We start from the raw sequence: 20,703 nt of genomic DNA on the forward strand, positions 1-20,703 counted from the left end.
TATGGAATATTATATAAAATTTATAAAATATAAATTTGTTTTGAAAAACATATTAGGTGTAAAAAATCAATATTTTATTATGTAAACTACTGTACAAAGTTCAATAATTGTTTTAATAGAAATTGAAATCAATTAAAATATAAAGGAAAAACATATTTGCAAGAGAAAAAAAGAAAAAGAAAAAAAATCAGGAAAAAAGCATGTCAAGGGAAATATGGCAATTGTTATATAAATATCATAATCTTTTGCTATGTATATAATGAATTTCTTTTGCTATGTATATATACTTCATTTAATTCCTACAATGGTTATGGTTCCAAATTTCTCTTTGTTATTTGCTGAAATATTGATCATCGAGAAAACGAATCCTTCTTCAGTTACTAAGTGTGTATTTTCTTCCAGCAATCAAATCACTTGCTAGTTTCTAATCACACTTTTTAGTACATGGTTCCCCTGAACCTTCAATAACACAACCAAAATCAAGAAAGAAATAAACAAAACAACACATAGCCAGGAACAAGAGAGCAATAAACATGAAGATTTACCCCAGGTAATTATTTCTTGGGAAACAAGTAATTTTTCACAAACACACATCAACATGTCTACCGTAGTTGCTATTGGTCATAATTGTACTGGTAGATCCACATTCACTCTCCATAAGAGAAATGTTAGATCTATCGAGCTTAATTGCCATCCACGGATGATGATGATGATGACTTTGACTTTCCTTGCCTAACTGAGATGAAGATCTCTGCATCCTTACAGCTCTGGGGACACCGTTCCTCGGTGCTTCCATGGAAGATCTTCTCCTCCCGCTTGGCTGCTTCTCATAGATCTCAGGAGGTCTCTGCTTAGGCGCACTCTGAGACCGAGCCTTGGCTTTAGAAGACTGAGTATTGGCCATGTAATTTGGGAAGAGAGGGTAATCGTAAGAAGACAAAGAATCTCCATTGTAATACTCTTTGAATCTGGAACACTGAGGACTGCTCTGTGCTGTGTTGAACGAGTTACAATCCTCGAAATGGCTACTATACGCTCGAGGACTCATGTCTGTTATAGCCGAAGGAGCTGGAGAGTAAAATCTAGACTGAGTGTCCATTTCCACAATCTTGATGTTTTCTTCATTCTCCTGCGAGACAAAAAAACAGAGGAGTCAAAGTCAGAAACTTTGGGATCTAAGTGTCGTCAAGATTGGATTTTGAGATCTGGGTTAGATCCATTACGTTGTAAATGTTATGAATCCGGGTTTTATGAATCGATGTTCTTGGATTTGTGGGTTTTATTGGTGAATCTTCGATCATACGGATCCTCTGTTCTCGAGCTTTAGTTTGAAGTGTAATCAATGCTTGCATACATCTAAGTGTAGCTGTTGCTTGTTTCCTTACTAAATGACCTCTCACAAGTGCTTGTAATTTCACCAACCCTTTTAATGCTCTTAATGCTTTTTTCGCCTGCCCCCAAAAAATTATTTAAAAAAAAATGAAACTCTTGAACACAAATTTGAAGGTAGAAAGAAACAGAGTATTTTAATAAGCTCGAGTTTGTTTCTGAGTTTTACCAAATGAGAACGAAAGCAAGCTTGGATCTTCACTGCTGCAAAATCTTCAACAGCCACTGCAACCTCTACGGCTGAAACGTTCTTGCTCTGCTCATCTTCGCTATCCACCGCAAATGGTTGTGGTGGGGGTGGAGGAGGAGGTGGCGGTTGAGGTGGTGGAGATGAATCTTTGAGGGTGGAAGCACAAGCTGGCGGTGCAGTGGCAGATGAACGTCTGAAACTCCATCGACGTTTCTCTTTAGGAGTGCTTGGAGTCGTCGAAGTGAATCCACACTCGCTCTGAATAATCTTCTCTTTTGTTCTCTCTTTCTTTCCGGTTAAGAAATTTCGAATCCACTTGCTTGTTTTCCCCATTATATCTTCTGAAAAAAAGCTTTGCTCAAACCACCATTATATGTCAGAGAAGAAGAGATTGTACTGTGTGTGTGTGTGTTTGGTTTTGAGAGGTTATAATGAGACTGACATTTTCTTATTTAAGACGTTGTACTTAAGAACTCTTTAGATGCTTCTTTTCTTGGACAGCCTAACACCATAAAAGTTCCTTAACTACCCATCACTCAGTAACATTCAATTTTTTCCCATTCTTTGCATTCTCTTATTGGTTTATTTATGTTGGAAAGTATAAATTTTTATCTAATTTGTCTCTGTGTACAATTTTTGTTTTGTTTTTTATTCTGGTCTGTAAACCTAAAAAGTATGGTAATATTAAAAATGCATCGACATATATGTACATAACTCGATGTAGATCTAGTCGGTTCATTACCACTCGTTACTATGAAGATATGTTATTTATTTATTTATATTACATTCTTTTTAAAGTATATTTGTAGGGTAATTTGGGAGAAGAAGAAGCAGATGGGAAGCTCCATGGCCACGATTAAGCCACTAGAAGGCCAACTACACAATCTCAATTAACCAGATTTGATATCATATAGTACGAAAATACCCTTTGACGTAGTCCCAGTTAGTCTTATGGCTAAATACTTCAAACTCCTGCTCATGAACTTTATAAGTAAACGTTGATCGTTGTTTCTTTGTGTTAACGTGGATGTTTCAGAGTTCGTATTTACAATCACATCTGTTCCTAATTGATCACTATATAAACTAAATGTGTCACGACAAAAGACAATTGTGACTGATATCATATAACTAAGATAGTTTAGATTCTATAGAAAAAGAGATAGTTAAGTTGGATGGTTTTATTTTGAACTCTAAACTCCTATGACCGTAGGCCATCCGCAACGGAGGGTATCTCCAAAAGTCTACGCAGAACTAAATAAGTAGACAAATTTAACATTTTGACCAAAAAAAAAATAAGTAGACAAATACAAATAGCAGAGAGAGATTGAAGAAATGTTGGAGAAATGGCTAGAAACATCCCTATGCGAAGGTATTCTAAAAATTAAATTGAGAGCTTTTGGTTACAAATGTCATTCCTTTATTTAATCTAACTTTTGAGATTAAATTTAATTACAATGTAGTCGTATATCATTATTAAATTTGTGAAAGACTATTATAAAATTGTAACCAGGGCTGATGCTCTTATATCTGTAACTCTTTTAGCATTTTAATTGAAAATCTTTCTTCAAAAAAACAATAGTTAAGTTGATAAAGATATGGATGCCTTTGTCTTCAACACTTATGTAGGACCGTTTGAGTGAAGTACCTTGCTAACTACGTAACAGATAGTTAGGTAACATATACTGATATATTGATTTGTTACTATCAAATCACACTATCCAAAAGTGTGATTAGATACTGTGATTTGAGATGACTGAGCCATGTGAAAAAGGTAAAGACCATGCAGAGTCCGTGTGAAATACTTTTTATCATGAATCTAAGCTTGTCTTTTCTTAAAGGGACGTGATGCGTTCATGGAATTTGGCGTGAGACATATATTACCATGAAAATATATTATATTAGATGGAAACATTTGGAATAATAAAAACACGGTTGGCTTTATTGCCCCCACACTAAAATGTATGAGAAAATGATGTTAGTAGTTATAGTTTGTGGTCACTGGAATAAGACTGTTCAGGAAAATAGAATTCTACATATTTTTATAGTTCTTAGTAATCAGAGCTGCAGATATAAAACTCAAGCTCCTGGATTACTATTTTCTGCGTGAATTATGCATTCGTCAAGTGTGCGCATAAATTTGATGGATGTTAGAAGGATGTCATTTTAATGTTTTTTCTTCACCGTCTGTAGGAGTATAAATTTTATAGAATTTCACTTTTAGTTTGTTGGAAATATATAAAATATTATATTTTAGTTTAGATTAACTTTAGTGCTAATTGTAACTTTAATGCAGATTTATATATCTATATTACTTACTATTTTTAGTTATAATTTTTTTACAAAAAGTTATTTAATTAATAAAGATTTTAAATTATTATAAATTAGAATTTCAATATTCATATTGGTATCAATGTATTAAACTATGTTCTTTTATTCCATAGATTTATCTATGTAATGTAGATTTTGGATCATAATCTTTTCTATAGTAATAATTGAAAATATGAAATTTATATTTGAAATAAAAAAACATATTGTATTTGGACTGAAAAGAAATAATCATGTGGCAATGAAACGATTAATAAAAACACAACTATAAACATCAACAAACTAACGATAATTTAGAAGTGTTCAATCCGGTAAATCGAACCATTTAGAACCAAACCAAATATAAATAAAAAACAGTATAAATTTCGTAGTATCGTATAAACCAAATTTATGTTATTTTTAAGAAACCGTAATATATATAGATATTGTTCAGTATATTAAGCGATCAAATCGATTAAACCAAAGACACCGATTAATTCATATATATTAGTATACTTATATATAAATTTTATGATAATCTCTATTAGATCAATATTTCCGATAAAAACCAGAGAAACAACTATAATATTAGTCACTAAAATCATAAACTAGATATAAGATAAAAATAATGATGATGGTATCAGTATATTTTTAATACCAATTGCTAATATCTATTTAAATAATTATTTTAATATAATAGTGTATATATATATATTAGTAATAGGTTAATTTTTATTAATTATCTTAAATATCATATAAATATATATATCAAAATATAATCTTAAATAATAATATTAATTAAACTAGTTACTTATCATAATATATTAGAAATCATGAAAATTATAAAAATTAACTAAAACCACGGAGAATATGACAATAAACAAATTTATTTCTCAAATAATAGTATAGACTAATTTAGTCAAATTTCTTAGTAGTTCGTAGTGATCCATAAAATTTATTTGAAATAACTCTGTAAACTCTCCCCAGTCTGAATTACCCATGTGGTTTCTATTGTCTCACACTACAACTCAAACAACTAGTCCTCACATGCATCAAAAAAAAAGAATTGAAACCCAATGAAAAATCACATCCGCCGCATGCACGCATAACATATCGAACAATTCCACCGAACTATATAATTCATACTAGCCAGATATCCCTTTACACATATATAGAACCTTTTTCGACCAAAAAAATACATATCACCTTTATGTAATATTTTTACATACTAAGTATTTATCCTTTTTTGTCAACATACTAAGTATATATCTTAAATCATAGGTTTTCTTACGGATCCTTTTCTTCCTGTCGGATCCAAAGTCATGAACTCATTCTTCCGTTTCTGTTTTCTTTTTAATTATTTCCAATGCTTTATACGTTTTTTTGTTGAGCTTAGAAAGTTAGATTAAATAGTGGAATTACACTTGTAATCAGAAGCTCTCAATTTAATCATAGAATACCTTCGCAGAGGGACGTTTCTAGCCAGTTCTCCAACATTTCTCCAACTTTTTTTATCTTAAGCATTGGAGGAGAACCATCACAGAAAATATATCTTTTGAACTTTAATACATTTTTTTATTTTTTTCATGAGTTTTGCACCCGAAACGTAAGTATATTTGAAAGTTCGAAAGAGTATGCTTATCTTTAATTATGTTGGTCTCATTAAAGGATAAATCCAAAGTATTTAATTTCTTGGTCGGAGAGCTAGGACCCCCTAAAAATGTAGGACACCATTTGATACTACCCTATACAATTGAATTTTAACTTTTCTTTCTATCCATAAATCAATTATACGTACGATAAAAAGGCACCAGAAAAAAAAGTGATGGATCTAACTTCAACTGTTTAGGTTTTGGAGACAAAGATGGGTGCTTCCAGTTCCAGACAATTCGGGTTTGAAAGACGGTTGCTGAAATTGAATAAATTTCTTACATGTAGTAAGTATTGTTATATATATAGAGGAAAATCAGATAAAATAAAAATAATTAATTAAGAGTATTCAGCTTAAATATATTACAAATGATCCATACATATTGAAATACCGATATGGTATTTCTACACCACTACCTGTACCGTGTCTCGTTAAAACTGATACAAATCTCGTATAAATGATATCGCAAAAAAAAGCTTTTTAATTAAGTAACTACATTTGTAAACAGAATATAATCATCTCTCAGATCTTATTTTGTGGTGTTAAATGTTTTTGGTTGGAGATATGGTTCCTTTATCCAATGGTCTAGTCTTATATGTGAACTAATATGTGAACTAATCTCATGAGGGATTAGCATGCCGATGTCATGTAGGGAATCTACTACACATGAAAAAACAAAAAGTTGCAAATTTTGTTTTAAGCATATTGAAAAGTATTCTTTTAAGTTAGCCTTTGGATTATAGTCAAATGATCATTAGGTCCTTGCAATAAAAAGAAAACAAATTAAAAAAAATATCCGCAGAATATGTTATCTGCCACATGAATGAATACTGAGTTTAGTTGACATGAACAAAATAAAAGTAAATCAGTTTACAAAGCTCAATTATAAGATCGTTTTATGATTATTTTCAATTTTTCTTTATCAAGCCCGATTCGGCTGGGGTAGACAATGTCTCTAAATTCGATAAAGCTTAAATATGATAAGAATGTATTGGAATGCTAAATAGTTAAAAAGAAAAAAAAGCCAAAAGGCACCACCAAACAAAACTACTACCACTATATAAGTTTTTGAATCACATAGCCAATCATCAGATAAGATTATTGCCTCTCGCAATACTGTCATTGACGATTAATTAGTGGCTACTGCACGATTTGGAACTTTGTTCCAATTATATGAATGGGGATTTGTACATCACTCCATCTAACGTGCATTAATAGTTAACTACTAAAATCTCGTAAAAACAATACTACTATATTAATATTTGAACAGTAGCATGATCATATATGTCGGAGTTTGTGTGTGAAGCTGGCAATCACATGGCATGTTACAAGACGTTGACTAGTTTCTATTATGTTTTCATCAAATCATCCAAACCATAACTTTGTTGTCTGTTTTGCTATTCTTTTTCTTATTTATTTCCGGCGGCCGGCAACGAATACGGCACCATTTGCCGTTTTTATTTCCATTCAAATGTTCCATTCTTTAGATATAAATTTGATGAGATATTCTTGATGGATAATTGGTCTTCTATTTTAGAGTTTTACTCATTTCTCGCTTGATTCAGGTTACGGTAAGACATTAATATAATCAATATAGTCCATAAGTAATCAATACAGAAACATCGGTCTAGTTGAAACCATATTCCATTTTACGTGTTAGTATCGAGACACATGCATGGACCACCTAACCACTTAATTCCTTTGTACTAAAGTGAATCAGCTGTCAAAACTTTAAACTTACTATGATTTTTTTAACTCTTTCTATCGAAACTCTCGGATCATGTCGCCACTTTCTGCTTACCATATAGCTTATTTTCATTATACCGCTATTTCCAATTCTTTTGCCAATACAACTTTCTGAAGACCATATTGGCATTTATCCTGATGTTTCAACATTATTTGATTGACGTCGACACATTTGAATTATTTTTTTTTTCTGCAATTGAATCTTTTGAATATGTAGTCTGGCGGTTAAATAATTACGAATTTACGAGTGTCAGGTTACTACTGAATTCATCCTATTAAGTTTATCTAGGGTTAAAGTTAAGCGTTAGATGAGGAATAAGTCCAAGGCCGTAACGTGCTGATAGATATGTTTTCGTTTTTGAATATCCAAAAGATTACGACTCAAATATTTGTTTTCGTTTTTGAATAAGCAAAAATGCAATAGTAAAGAAACATCATCGGTATGGTCTTATTAAGTAGTTTTTTTTAAAGGGATTTTCTTATATCTATATATATATATGAAGTAGCCTGTGAGGCAGTATTAGGGCCTTGGCCCAATTACAAAATGGTAATACCCATAATCAGTAAAGAAAATCAGTGAACCTAATAGAGGAAATCTGAGATCAACGAAGATGTAACGCCCCTTGAAATAATCATGAGGCATAGAAGTAGATTGAGCGATCATAGAACCTAGTTGGAGATCTAAGCCTGGAACATTGAAGAAGAAAGAGAGGGACTAGAGTCTCTGAAACTTGAGATATGGTACAGGATTTTGTATGGCTAGGAGATTCAAGAGCTTCAAGTGCTTCGGGACCGACAGGGATTGCATGTGTGGGATTAGAGAGTTCCATTGTCTGAGTGGTTTTGCTTGGGCTTTTGTCGCTAGGGCATTTGTAGGAGGAGGATTACACCCCTCCAAAGGCCCAGCGAATAGCAAGATACGGCCCACTCTTCAAGGAAGGGAAAAAGGATTCACGAGCTAAGGAAACGTCGTAATAGGCGACCCGTGCTGGTATGACGACCAGAGGATACAAAGCCCATTGAGTCGGCCCTGCAACTTGAAGCCCAGCAAGACTGGCAGACACTAGGGCGAACAACGAGTAGCTGCCTATAAAAGGGAGAAGAGTAGCAGCATGAAAGGGATCCACACTTTTACACACTCACAAGACGGCTAGATCTAGGGTTTTCACTCATCTCTATCCGTTATCTTGTACCGTTTCCCGGCTAGCTCTTCGAGCTCCGTCTTGTCTTTCTCTTTACACTCCCACTGTAACCAGGCCCTGATATCTTCATCTATAAAACGTCTTTGTTAGACCCACAGACGAGTTCTTCGTCTTCTCTTTACTAATTTCGACCGAACTCGGTTCTAACAGCATTCCACACTTCGAAAGAGAAGTTGCAATCAAAGAAGAGGCGATCACGAGTCTCAAGAGCGTTGTTGCAGAGTAAGCATGTCGGGTCTGTTGTTAGCCCCCATGTCGGGTCTTATTAAGTTAAGTAGTTCCGGTTGGAAAGTCAAAAAGGTCAGGTGCTGAATCAGAAAAATCAACGTGTGGTCTTGTTATTGAAGACACAACACAACTAAATATGCCACACTGTATACGGGTTGTCATTGATCTTAATGAATAAAGGATTCATCACTTAGAGTCGGACTTTGGATCATGATGCATTTTTCTCAAGTCGCTATTATGGATAAAAGCAGAATTCCAATTCTCAAAGTTCTAATATATGATTTTTCATTCATTCTTTAAGTTCAGATTAAAGTTTTGATCTTTGTCTTCCTTTCGATGTCTCATGCACCCTCTTCATCTCTTTTTTTTTTTTGCTAGAGTATTGACCGTTGACTTACACTTTGACATATCAAGATTTAGTTTCTTTGGACCCAAACAAAAGTTGATTAAGGAAGTGAGTTTTTTAATTTTCATTATTGAGTTGTTCTTTGATATGGTTCTACTAAGTGTTGTTTTGGTAAAAATAGGAATTTTTTTTTAATAATTAACACTTTTGTGAATTATCAAATTATCTCACCTTCGTATGTATTATATGCTTTTTTTTTATGCTTTTGAATTTGATGTATACAGTATAACTTAACTACTAGTTTGCATGCACACATAATATATTCCTCATATTCTGATAAACAACACACAACTAAATAAATTATGGATTGACTAATGAGAATGAAAAAGACAAAAAAAAAAAGACAACCGTGTTACTGTTATGCAACACTTGCTAGGTTTTAAGAAAAAAAAATACACACATATATATATATATATAATAGCAATACAAATGAATAATGTGAAATCAGACATAACCATTGTCATTTTCCTTAACAGATATCGTGCTTTGGATTTTATAAACATTTAGATTTATAACAAATACTCCTTCTATTTTAATATCTAAATAATTTTGAAGGTTTTTTTGTTTCAGTGAAAGTTATTTTCCGAATCCAATATAAAATTTAAAGTAATTAAAAATATTTAAACAATTTTTTAAATAAAGTTAGATATGTTTGTTTTATAGATATACATCCAAAACTATCTAAACAGTCATGTATTGGAAATATCAAGATCTAAATACGACTCTATGGTTTCCTTGAAATAAAAAACGGTTTAATATTAACGGCACTATGGTTTCGTCGTTCTCGGTTAACATTGATAAGAGTTAACCGAACTTTTTAAGGGTTAACTTTTAAAGTATTCAGATGTTTGTCGATTATATAGTTTATACATGTCTTACAAGAAGAAATGTAAAAAAATATTGAAAGAATAAAAACATACAATATTTGTTAGAATATAGAAACCAGTTGAACTCATTTGAAGAACTATTGCTTTTCTCCAGCTGGAAATAGAAGCCGTTTATAGATTAAATTGTTTTAGTTTAGGGACCCTTTAGTTTATAATAGAACTAGGATCGACCCGTCCTACGGGCGGATTGTTAATTTTGAAATGAGTTCAACTGGTTTCTATATTCTAACAAATATTGTATGTTTTTATTCTTTCAATATTTTTTACATTTCTTCTTGTAAGACATGTATAAACTATATAATCGACAAACATCTGAATACTTTAAAAGTTAACCCTTAAAAAGTTCGGTTAACTCTTATCAATGTTAACCGAGAACGACGAAACCATAGTACCGTTAATATTAAACCGTTTTTTTATTTCAAGGAAACCATAGAGTCGTATTTAGATCTTGATATTTCCAATACATGACTGTTTAGATAGTTTTGGATGTATATCTATAAAACAAACATATCTAACTTTATTTAAAAAATTGTTTAAATATTTTTAATTACTTTAAATTTTATATTGGATTCGGAAAATAACTTTTACTGAAACAAAAAAAACCTTCAAAATTATTTAGATATTAAAATAGAAGGAGTATTTGTTATAAATCTAAATGTTTATAAAATCCAAAGCACGATATCTGTTAAGGAAAATGACAATGGTTATGTCTGATTTCACATTATTCATTTGTATTGCTATTATATATATATATCTATATATATGTGTGTGTATTTTTTTTTCTTAAAACCTAGCAAGTGTTGCATAACACGGTTGTCTTTTTTTTTGTCTTTTTCATTCTCATTAGTCAATCCATAATTTATTTAGTTGTGTGTTGTTTATCAGAATATGAGGAATATATTATGTGTGCATGCAAACCAGTAGTTAAGTTATACTGTATACATCAAATTCAAAAGCATTAAAAAAAAGACATGACAAAAACAATAAACTATTGAACTGAACCATGTTTCTTCTGATTCCTACATTCCAAATAGAAAAAAAAAAAAAAGACATGACAAAAACAATAAACTATTGAACTGAACCATGTTTCTTCTGATTCCTACATTCCAAATAGAATGCAACAAACAAGTAGCCAAAAACCTTTCAACTTTGCTGTTGTTCGTACAACACAGAATTGAGCTTTACGATCAAATTTGTGTGTTTTCCACCATCTATGATTAATCATCTAATTAAGATCTTTATTTCGCTAAACTGTTACTTTATTTTCTATATATACGATATGCAATGGGGAAGCATAAGTTTCGATACATAGTCGATTTGGGTTACAAGGTAAAAAGAACTTATTCAAAAAAAGAATTAGGAGCATAACAAACACACAGAGTTCTGGTTGCTTGGTTCCTAGGAGTTTCCTCTTGTTCTATGAAGAAGTGGTTTACCGGTGTTTGGCTAAAGGCAATTTTTAGTAAGCTCTCTTTTAGAAGTTAGAAAATTATGTAGCTTTGAAGTTTGTTCTGGTGGTTTAGGATTCAAGCCGTTTTGTCTAGTCTCTTGGGTTTGATTTTCTCTGTATATATTATTTGATTCGGATATAACTTTGGACTTTTGTTTTTAAGCATATTTTGTATTCTGCAGTCTTTGCTAGCTAGGAATGTTATAAATTCTACTTTATCTCTAATATTATCAGATCATAGAAAAAGACATTGGCCAATTAAAATAAAACAAAAACATTTTTTGATAGTTTGCTAATAATTTTGTTTCAAATAACATAAAGGGAAAATAGCATAAAAACCCCCAAAGTAACAACCACTAACACTTTAAACCTTAAATTTATTTAATAAGCACTTTAAACCTGTAAAGTGATGCTTATATCATAAAAAATCTTTTTTTTTTGTCATCATATCATAAAAAATCTTTAATATGGTTTATTTGTATATGAAGTAAAAAATGTAACAGGTACTGTTCATGTTACATGAAAAATCAATGATATGTCGGTTTATTATTATTTTTTTTTAAATTAAAATTAAAACTATTAAAAATAGACAAATTCATAAAAATTTCAAAAACAAATCATAAAAGTCATAAAATTTTACAAAATAAATTCACTGAAATATTTAAATTATTTTATTATAAAATAAATATAGATCAGAAAATATTAAATTAATAAAAATTAAAAATTATGAAAGATAAAATAATCAACAAAATAAAAAAATAAAAGAAATTCACAAAAAATATTTATATCATTTTGTTAACTTTCATTATATAAATAAAATCTAGCTAGATGATCAAATTTATAGCTATATTTTCTTTATAGAATGAAAATTAGTAAATTACAATCCTTAATGACAGTACCGACTTCCGACATATCACAATGATGACGTTGACGATTTATTACACATCATCAACGATATATTGGAAGTTGTTGTTGTCATTATAGATTGTAATTTTCATTCTATAAAGAAAATCTAGCTGTAAAAATCCAGAAAATCTCCAACCAATAAATATTAAAATACAGTGTTTTCTGGATTTTATATAAAACAAATATAAATTTTATTCTTTAATTTTTTTATTTTTATTTTTCGAATCTATATTATTTTATCTATTATTATTATATTTATTTTATTTACACTTAGTTATTTTATTTTGTCTTTTGTGAACTTTTTTGAGTTTTTGTGAATTTTTATGATTTTTTTGAATTTTTCTATTTTTGGTATTTTATTTATTTTATTAATAAAATAATATAAAACAACTGTGATTTTTTTATTTTTATGAATTTATGACTTTTGTGATCAGTTTTTGATTTTTTATGAATTTTTATATTTCTATATTTTAATAATTATTCTATTGATAAAATAATTTTAAAATATATTCTTTTGAAAAAAGCAAAGCGATACATCATCAAACTTTTATGTAAAATAAACAGTAACGGTTACAGTTTTGATCTCATGTACAAGTACGCTCAAAGGTTCTCTATGATATATATATATCACTCTGAAAATTTAAAGATCTAGTTAAATAAGTTTAAAGTTTAAAGCCTTGGTAAAAAAAATTTATGCGATTTTTTCTGAAATAAAAGATAATTAGCTAATTTCTGAGAGAGGAGAGAGAATAAGAAAAAGCAATAAAACAGATAGGAAAAAAAAGCATAGTGATCAAATAGCTTTGTTGTCACTTGTCATTATAAATTTCACTCCATTGACAACCTTTCATTTCAAACCAACACACACACACCCTCGCTCTTTCTCTCTCTCTCCCGCTCCACTACCTTTCTTCTTTCACTCTCTGTCTAAAATGAAAAGATCCAAGGTTCCAACATGGAGACCCGATCCCGTTTACCGGCCACCTGAGACGCCGCTTGAGCCTACGGAGTTCCTCGCTCACTCCTGGAACGCCTCAGCTCTCGAAGTATCGAAGGCTTTAACACCTCCTGATCCTCAGATCCTCCTCTCCAAAACCGAAGAAGAACCCATACTCGGAGACGGTGATACGGAGGAGAACGGACTTGTCTCCGGAAACCCTTTCTCATTCGCTTCTTCAGAGACTTCTCAAATGGTGATGGATCGTATCTTGTCTCAATCTGTGAGTCTCTTCTCCCTCTTCTTCTTTTTTTTTTGTTTTAGATAAGAACAAAGCAATTACGGACAAACCTAAGCAACTTTTACTTCTGTGAGATGTTGACAGAGTTGATCTCTTTCAGTTTCTTTTTGTTCTCAAAGCCAACTTTTACCTCAGATTCTTGATTTCTGGCTTGTCCTCAAATCTAGACTCTAATTGTTCATGAATTTATCTATTAGTGAAAGAATATTCACGCGCAATAATTATAATAATTAATCACACAAGAAAAGAAAGAAAAAAAAAGATTATGATTAGATATATCTATCTACACACTCGCTTTCTGGGTCCCTATAGACACAATCACAAGTTCTTGTGTTTTGTCATCATCTCTTTCTTGATTCTCCTTTTGTCTCATCTTCATCATCTTTTTGCAGCAAGAAGTGTCACCAAGAACATCTGGTCGGCTTTCACATAGTAGCAGTGGTCCTCTCAACGGTTCTTTAACCGACAGTCCTCCTCCAGAAATCGACGATATCAAGGTTTATATTGTTCTCAATTTAACTATATATACTTAATGAAATCTGCTGTCACAGTTGGAAAAGGAGTGTTTAATTTTGCTATAGACCAGGGTTCGAAACTGTTCACACAAATTTTTTGGCAAAAAAAAAAAACTATATATACTTACATTTTGGTAAAATTTTGGGTTTCTTGTTAAGTAGTGAAGCATTTTCTGAGATTCTCCAACTTTTGTTTTTGTGTTTCTCTCAATGACCATCTCCAATGTATTTTGCTATTTTCACCTCTAAAATAGAGGAACTCTATAATAGAGGTGGGATATGCTCCAATGTATTTTTCTAAAATAGCAATTTCTATTTTATAGAGTAAAAAATAGAGGATTGCTATTTCTTCCTCTATAAATAGGGGAAAAAATAGAAATCTCTATAATAGAGGAAGAAATAGAGGTGGGTTGGAGCATTTTCATCTCTAAATGTTATTATAGAGGTGAAAATAGCAATGGGTTGGAGATGCTCTAAGAGCATTATTATTGGGGGTTTCTCCTTCTTAGTTTCTCTATTGGAAACTGTTGGTTGAGTTTCTCTTAAATCAAATAACTCCACAATTACATACACTTATATAATAGATACATACACATATATGTATTTGAAGAAACTAGGAAGGAGAGATCCCCAATAATAATGCTCTAAATGTTTCAGTTTCAAGTTAAATAATAATGCTCTAAATGCTCTAAATAATATTCCAAAAAAGTTTCAGTTTTTACTGCCTACAATTTGGGTACATGAGAGACAGTGAAATAACATACCTTTCTCTTTACCCAACCATACCCAGAGATCATGTTTTTCTCCAATACGCTTTTCGAGGATTATTTTTCAAATAAATAGTATTTGGTAAAAGTGCAACTATTTATTGGAATAAAGTCCTTAATGTAAATATAAGTTGTGTTATAAATATTTTTATTTATAATATAAATTGTTTTCATATCGTATATAATTCTATACTATCCAAGCATACCCGAATATCATTATTTTACTGGAGTATATTGTATAATAAATTATATTGATAAAAAAGTGTTTTCATCTTTTTATTGGGGAATCCAAACATTGTAAATAGTTCATTCTAACGCAAGTCAAATACTGGAAGATACAGCCGCAGTTTATTTACTACGAGGGATGACTCGTATAATAAATTCTACTGTAAAATTTATAATATATTAAATTATACTTAATTTATATATTTAGTACTAATTTGTGAATAAAATATTTTTATTTTATAATATTATATTTATATAAAATAACATTTTAATTTTTTTTAACTAAACGAATTTATATTATGAAACAAATATAGGCTGTTTATTTTTATTATTATTTTAGTGACACTGTGATAAAGCAAACACCCTTACTAGATTTGATTTTTGTCCTTTTCTTGTTCATCACGCTTCAAAGATTTTTCTTGTTTTAGATTTTGCTTCGTTAGTTTCTTTATCCATTTCTGGCGAATCCCTAATTTAACTTACTATGCAGCGGTTTTGTCGAGCAAACAACACTTCACTGAACAACATAAACTCCCAGTTCCGTTCAACTGCGACTACTCTGGGACCTATAACCGCCACAGCTACACAATCCAAGACGGTAGGACGGTGGCTTAAGGACCGGAGGGAGAAGAAGAAAGAGGAGATTCGAGCACACAACGCTCAGATTCACGCTGCTGTCTCCGTCGCCGGTGTGGCCGCAGCTGTAGCTGCTATCGCGGCAGCCACCGCCGCGTCTTCGAGCTCTGGGAAGGATGAGCAGACGGCTAAAACCGACATGGCTGTTGCTTCAGCCGCGACTCTTGTGGCTGCCCAGTGTGTGGAGGCTGCTGAAGTGATGGGAGCTGAAAAGGAGCATTTGGCCTATGTTATTAGCTCCGCCGTCAATGTTCGCTCTGCCGGTGATATCATGACACTCACCGCCGGTGCAGCCACAGGTTCAGTAACTTTCAAGAATCTGTATTTTGGGTTCTAATACTTCTTGATAAAGTGGTAAGATCTGATTTAAGAACTGATGTATGTGGTACAGCGTTAAGAGGAGTGGCGACATTGAAGGCAAGGGCCATGAAGGAAGTTTGGAACATTGCATCAGTGATTCCAATGGACAAAGGACTCACTACTTCTCGAGGATGCAGCAATGGAAGCTCAGTTAGTAATCACAGCGGCGAGCTTGTACAAGAAGATAATTTCTTGGGAACTTGTAGCCGAGAATGGCTCGCTAGAGGTTGTGAACTTCTTAAACGTACTCGCAAAGGTAACAAAAATTATCACTTTTTTATCTATATTAATTTTTAATCTTACTTTTTATCTACTATACACAACTCTTAGTAGAATCGTTTGATTGATTATTGAATACGGCATAATGAATATTCTTAGTGTTTCAAAAAAAAAAAGATTATTTTTAGTCTAACAAATCGATTGAGGAAATATAGATTTAAATTTTATTTTTAATTATAACAAAATCTATTGAGAAAAAAGTAACCAAATCTTATTAAATTTTTTAAATATTTTAAAAATTAATGCAATAATTTATTTGTTAATTGTTAATATAATATTATTATAAATTAATATTAATTAAATTTCTATCATAAACAAAAAATAAATTCTTTGCTATTTTTAAAAATGTAATAGTGTATTATAACAAAACTGAAGTACTATATGAATTAAATAAAACAAAATTAGATAAAATTGGTAAACTAACCTATATTATTTTTAAAAGTGCTTTCATTTAAATAAACATTCACCATTAAAAAGGGTTAAAATTCTTAAACTATGTATATTTATACAAAATAGTATCATTTGTTAAACTTTATATGTACAACTATATATTATTTTAATTAATTTGAAAATTAAAACAATATATTATCTAAAATGATAATATAATAGTATATAACTAACTTTTAGTTCATGTGTTATTTATAAAATAGGATATCAGAAATTATAATAATTCAAAAGATATTAATGTAAAATCAGTTTTAACTACATATTTGTTGAGAATGATCTTATCTCTTTTTACATTTTATGTTGTGGTACCTACTCGTATCTATGTTTTTTCATTACAAGTATGACTTATTGCATGCTTTTTTATCATTCAGAAATACTTCCTAGAACATTGTATTATTGCATTTTGTGTTAAATAAAATCATAAGTTTAGAAAATATACAAATTTATTTTTTTCATTACAAAAATTTTTTTTTTGAGAAAAAACTATCACGAAATTTTAAAATAGTTTTATAAAATAATGCATTAATTTAGTCACAAAAACATTTCTCAGTCATATAATCTTTCAAATTCAAAATATTTATGTGCTTTCAAAGTACATTTGACCAAATATAAGATTTTGAAAATAAATATTCTAAACTCAAAGTGAAAATACTCCAAATTTAATAATATATAAAATATAAATGAGTGTAATAATTTAAAATGGAACAAAAAAAACAAATACTATTGTAAAAAATCGAAAGTAGTATAATATTTTAAAATCTTAATTTAGTAACAAAAAATCATAGAAACTCAATACCATAACATCCAAAATATCTTATATCGATAAAAATTACTAAAATTATATCATAGATGCTATTATATATAAAATTTACCAAAATAATATTGCTAAATTAATTAAACAGCACAATATAGTTATTTATAAAAGCATGCAATATACTAAAATGATAGATAATTAATCTTTAAATACAACATGTTATTATAAATTATATCAAATAAATATTCTTTATATAGTATAACTAAATAAATTTTAAAAATGTATTGTATGAAAACTGTATAAATTAAAAATAAAAGAGATTTTTATTTGATTATTTCAGATTATTATTGTATTGTACTCAATAATATATTAGTATGTATAAAATGCATAAAACTTAAATTGTTATATATTAATAATGTTGAATAACAAAGTAAAAAGTATAAACCAATAATAATGCTGAATAAAAGACCTAAACAATAAGATTATAAAGTTACACAATATATAACATTAAAATGTAAATCATATATTTAAAATGTTTACAATAATATCAAATATATATATTTATAATATGAAAAATATATCCGCACGAATGTGCGAGTCAAATCTAGTTTTTGTTTATGTTTTAGTTTTTGGATCTTTTGTTTAATGCTTTTTTGTTACTTTTGCAGGTGATCTTCACTGGAAAATAGTCTCTGTTTACATCAACAAGATGAATCAGGTAAAGGTTTATTCTTATAGTGTCTCGTAACTTTTTCACTTTAGAAATGATCGATGATCTGATGACAAGATATAAGAGAGTCGAATTATTTGTGAATCAGTGGGAATCTTTAGCTTACTTAACTTTGTTATATTAAACGCACAGAAAATATTTCAAATGGCAGGAAAAGAAGAGAAAGCAGAAAAAAACTAAAGCTAATAAAAAAAAGCATTCGTTAAGAAAATGATGATGATAATGAAGTTATGGGATCCACATTTTGTCTTTTGCTTAAGCATCTTCTTTGAGAATCTTTTGACAAAAATCTTCTTTGAGAATCAATCATCATATTTAATTCTGATTGTTTTGATTATTAAACTTGTAGGTCATGTTGAAGATGAAGAGCAAGTATGTTGGGAAAACCTTTACCAAGAAGAAAAAGAGTAAGAGATTATCTACACTATTACATATAACATCTCTTTTCTTAACACACGATTTAAAATTTAAAACCTGAAAAGATTGATAGGAGATTTATCTAATTCCTTCCAAGACATTAAAGATGATTCTTCTAGTTGGGTTTTAAGCAAATAATGTTTTTCGATTATTTAGGTTGTATCTCTCATAGTTCCAAAGCTGAAAGCTTTAACTTTTTGTCACTATCTACTAGCAATAAGTCAATTATAATGTGAACCTGGTAAAAAGAATTCAAAAATTTCATGTGGGTCTGCTTTGGATTTAGGGATTTGAGAAGAAAAAAGAAAAAAAAAGCAATAGTGTCTAACTAAAGTAACTTATAAGACCTAATCAAAAGTGGCCCTCAATCTTTTACCCTTTTTCTATTCTTTTGAATGTGAACTTGAAGACTCCTTCAATGTAACTATGTTCCAATTTTCTTCAGACATTGTGCTTGAAGTGATCAAGAATGTCCCGGCCTGGTCCGGACGACATTTGCTAGAGGGAGGAGATGATCTGAGATACTTTGGTTTGAAGACGGTTCTGCGAGGTGATGTAGAATTCGAGTGCAAGAGCCAGAGGGAGTATGATATGTGGACACATGGTGTTTCAAGGCTTCTTCTTATTGCTGCTGAGAGGAGAGTTAGGATGTGAATAAAAAAGCTGCTTCGGTTTGGGGTGTGTGTGTTTAACTTATGGGGCCAAACTAAAACTCTGAGAAACTTTAGGGGCTTTGAGATAATGTTTTTGGGTTGGTATAGGAATGTAATGGACCTACGAGTCAAGGTTTCAACAAGAGGTGGGGGAGCGCTTGGTTTGGACAAACGAAGTTTATGGGTGTATGGTCATTTGTATAAGAAACAAAGTCGAAGTATACGATTTTTTAAAATCTTTTCAAAAAGTATATATTTTATTATGGACTTATTGGTGAGATAGCCAATTTTGGAGACATAATTAAAATTATACACTTAATTTGGCATTATTTGATCTCCTAGCATTTTTTTTTCTATTTCTTCTCGTTTTGTCCATTTTGTAAACCAGTTGACGGTAATAGCATTTGTCATTTAAATAAAACAAAATAAAAATTATTATTAAAAGAGTGGTGTTTCTGATATCAACGATGATGGTGACAATAGTGCTACGGCATAAATGGAACAGAATATGGTAAATGATATAGTTCACATTAGTGAAAGCATAAAAGTAGCTTAAATATTCTCTCCGTTTTATTTTACTTGTCGTTTTAGACTTTGACACACAGATTAATAAAACATTTAAGTTTGTATATTTACTAGATAAAAACATCATTACCAATACACCTAACTATATTTCAACCAATAGAAAATAGCTTAGAATAAAAAATCAATAAATTTTTGCACTGAAATCATAAAACGACACTTATTGTGAAACAAAAATTTTGCTCTAAAACAACATCTAATTTGAAAAAGAGTGAATATATTATACTATTTATTTCCAAAATTGACAAATAGCATAAACATAACTTTTATGACAGACAATTTAGCAATATAGTACATAATCACTAATCCTTAAAAAGAAATGTAAATTCTAAACCCAAATATAAACATATGACAAATAGTAACAAAGAAATATCATTGTACATATTGTTCAGTTTTGAAATGTTTACGTTTGCAGGAAATGAGGTAATTTTTACCCCAACGTCAATCCAAAACTTTTATAAACTAAACCCAAAACACTAATCACTAAATCCTAAAAGAAAATATAAACCCTAACCCAAAATATCAAAATATGCATATAGTACATAATATGAAGAATTATCAAAATAGAATAGTAACAAATATGATTATAGGGAATGAGGTAATGCTTACCCAAAATTCCACCCAAATCTTCCGTAAACTAAACCCAAAACACAAATCACTAAACTCTAAAAAGATATATAAACCCTACTCCAAATATCAAAATATTAAAAGAGAATATAGTATGAAGTATTATTAAAATAG

The 20,703-nt window shown here is 30.3% G+C and overlaps 2 protein-coding genes across 2 annotated transcripts; one reads left to right on the forward strand and one right to left on the reverse strand.

Annotated features, from left to right (window-relative positions):
- Positions 1 to 327: 327 nt before the first annotated feature.
- LOC130499239 (protein IQ-DOMAIN 19-like) lies at positions 328 to 2,075 on the reverse strand. Its single transcript, XM_056993297.1, has 3 exons — positions 1,559 to 2,075; positions 1,224 to 1,451; positions 328 to 1,129 (listed from the first exon to the last, which is right to left on the reverse strand). The coding sequence occupies exons 1-3, from the start codon at positions 1,910 to 1,912 to the stop codon at positions 581 to 583; spliced, it is 1,131 nt and encodes a 376-aa protein (XP_056849277.1). The 5' UTR covers positions 1,913 to 2,075; the 3' UTR covers positions 328 to 580.
- Positions 2,076 to 13,200: 11,125 nt separating this feature from the next.
- LOC108818976 (VAN3-binding protein) lies at positions 13,201 to 19,651 on the forward strand. The gene is made up of 7 exons (XM_018591945.2): positions 13,201 to 13,579; positions 13,990 to 14,094; positions 15,595 to 16,039; positions 16,132 to 16,356; positions 18,249 to 18,298; positions 18,660 to 18,717; positions 19,173 to 19,651. Exons 1-7 carry the CDS (start codon positions 13,292 to 13,294, stop codon positions 19,379 to 19,381), a joined length of 1,380 nt encoding a protein of 459 aa, XP_018447447.1. The 5' UTR covers positions 13,201 to 13,291; the 3' UTR covers positions 19,382 to 19,651.
- The last annotated feature ends 1,052 nt before the right edge of the window (positions 19,652 to 20,703 follow it).

This window comes from Raphanus sativus, chromosome 8 (assembly GCF_000801105.2).
Source record: "Raphanus sativus cultivar WK10039 chromosome 8, ASM80110v3, whole genome shotgun sequence".
NCBI classification, from domain to species: domain Eukaryota; kingdom Viridiplantae; phylum Streptophyta; class Magnoliopsida; order Brassicales; family Brassicaceae; genus Raphanus; species Raphanus sativus.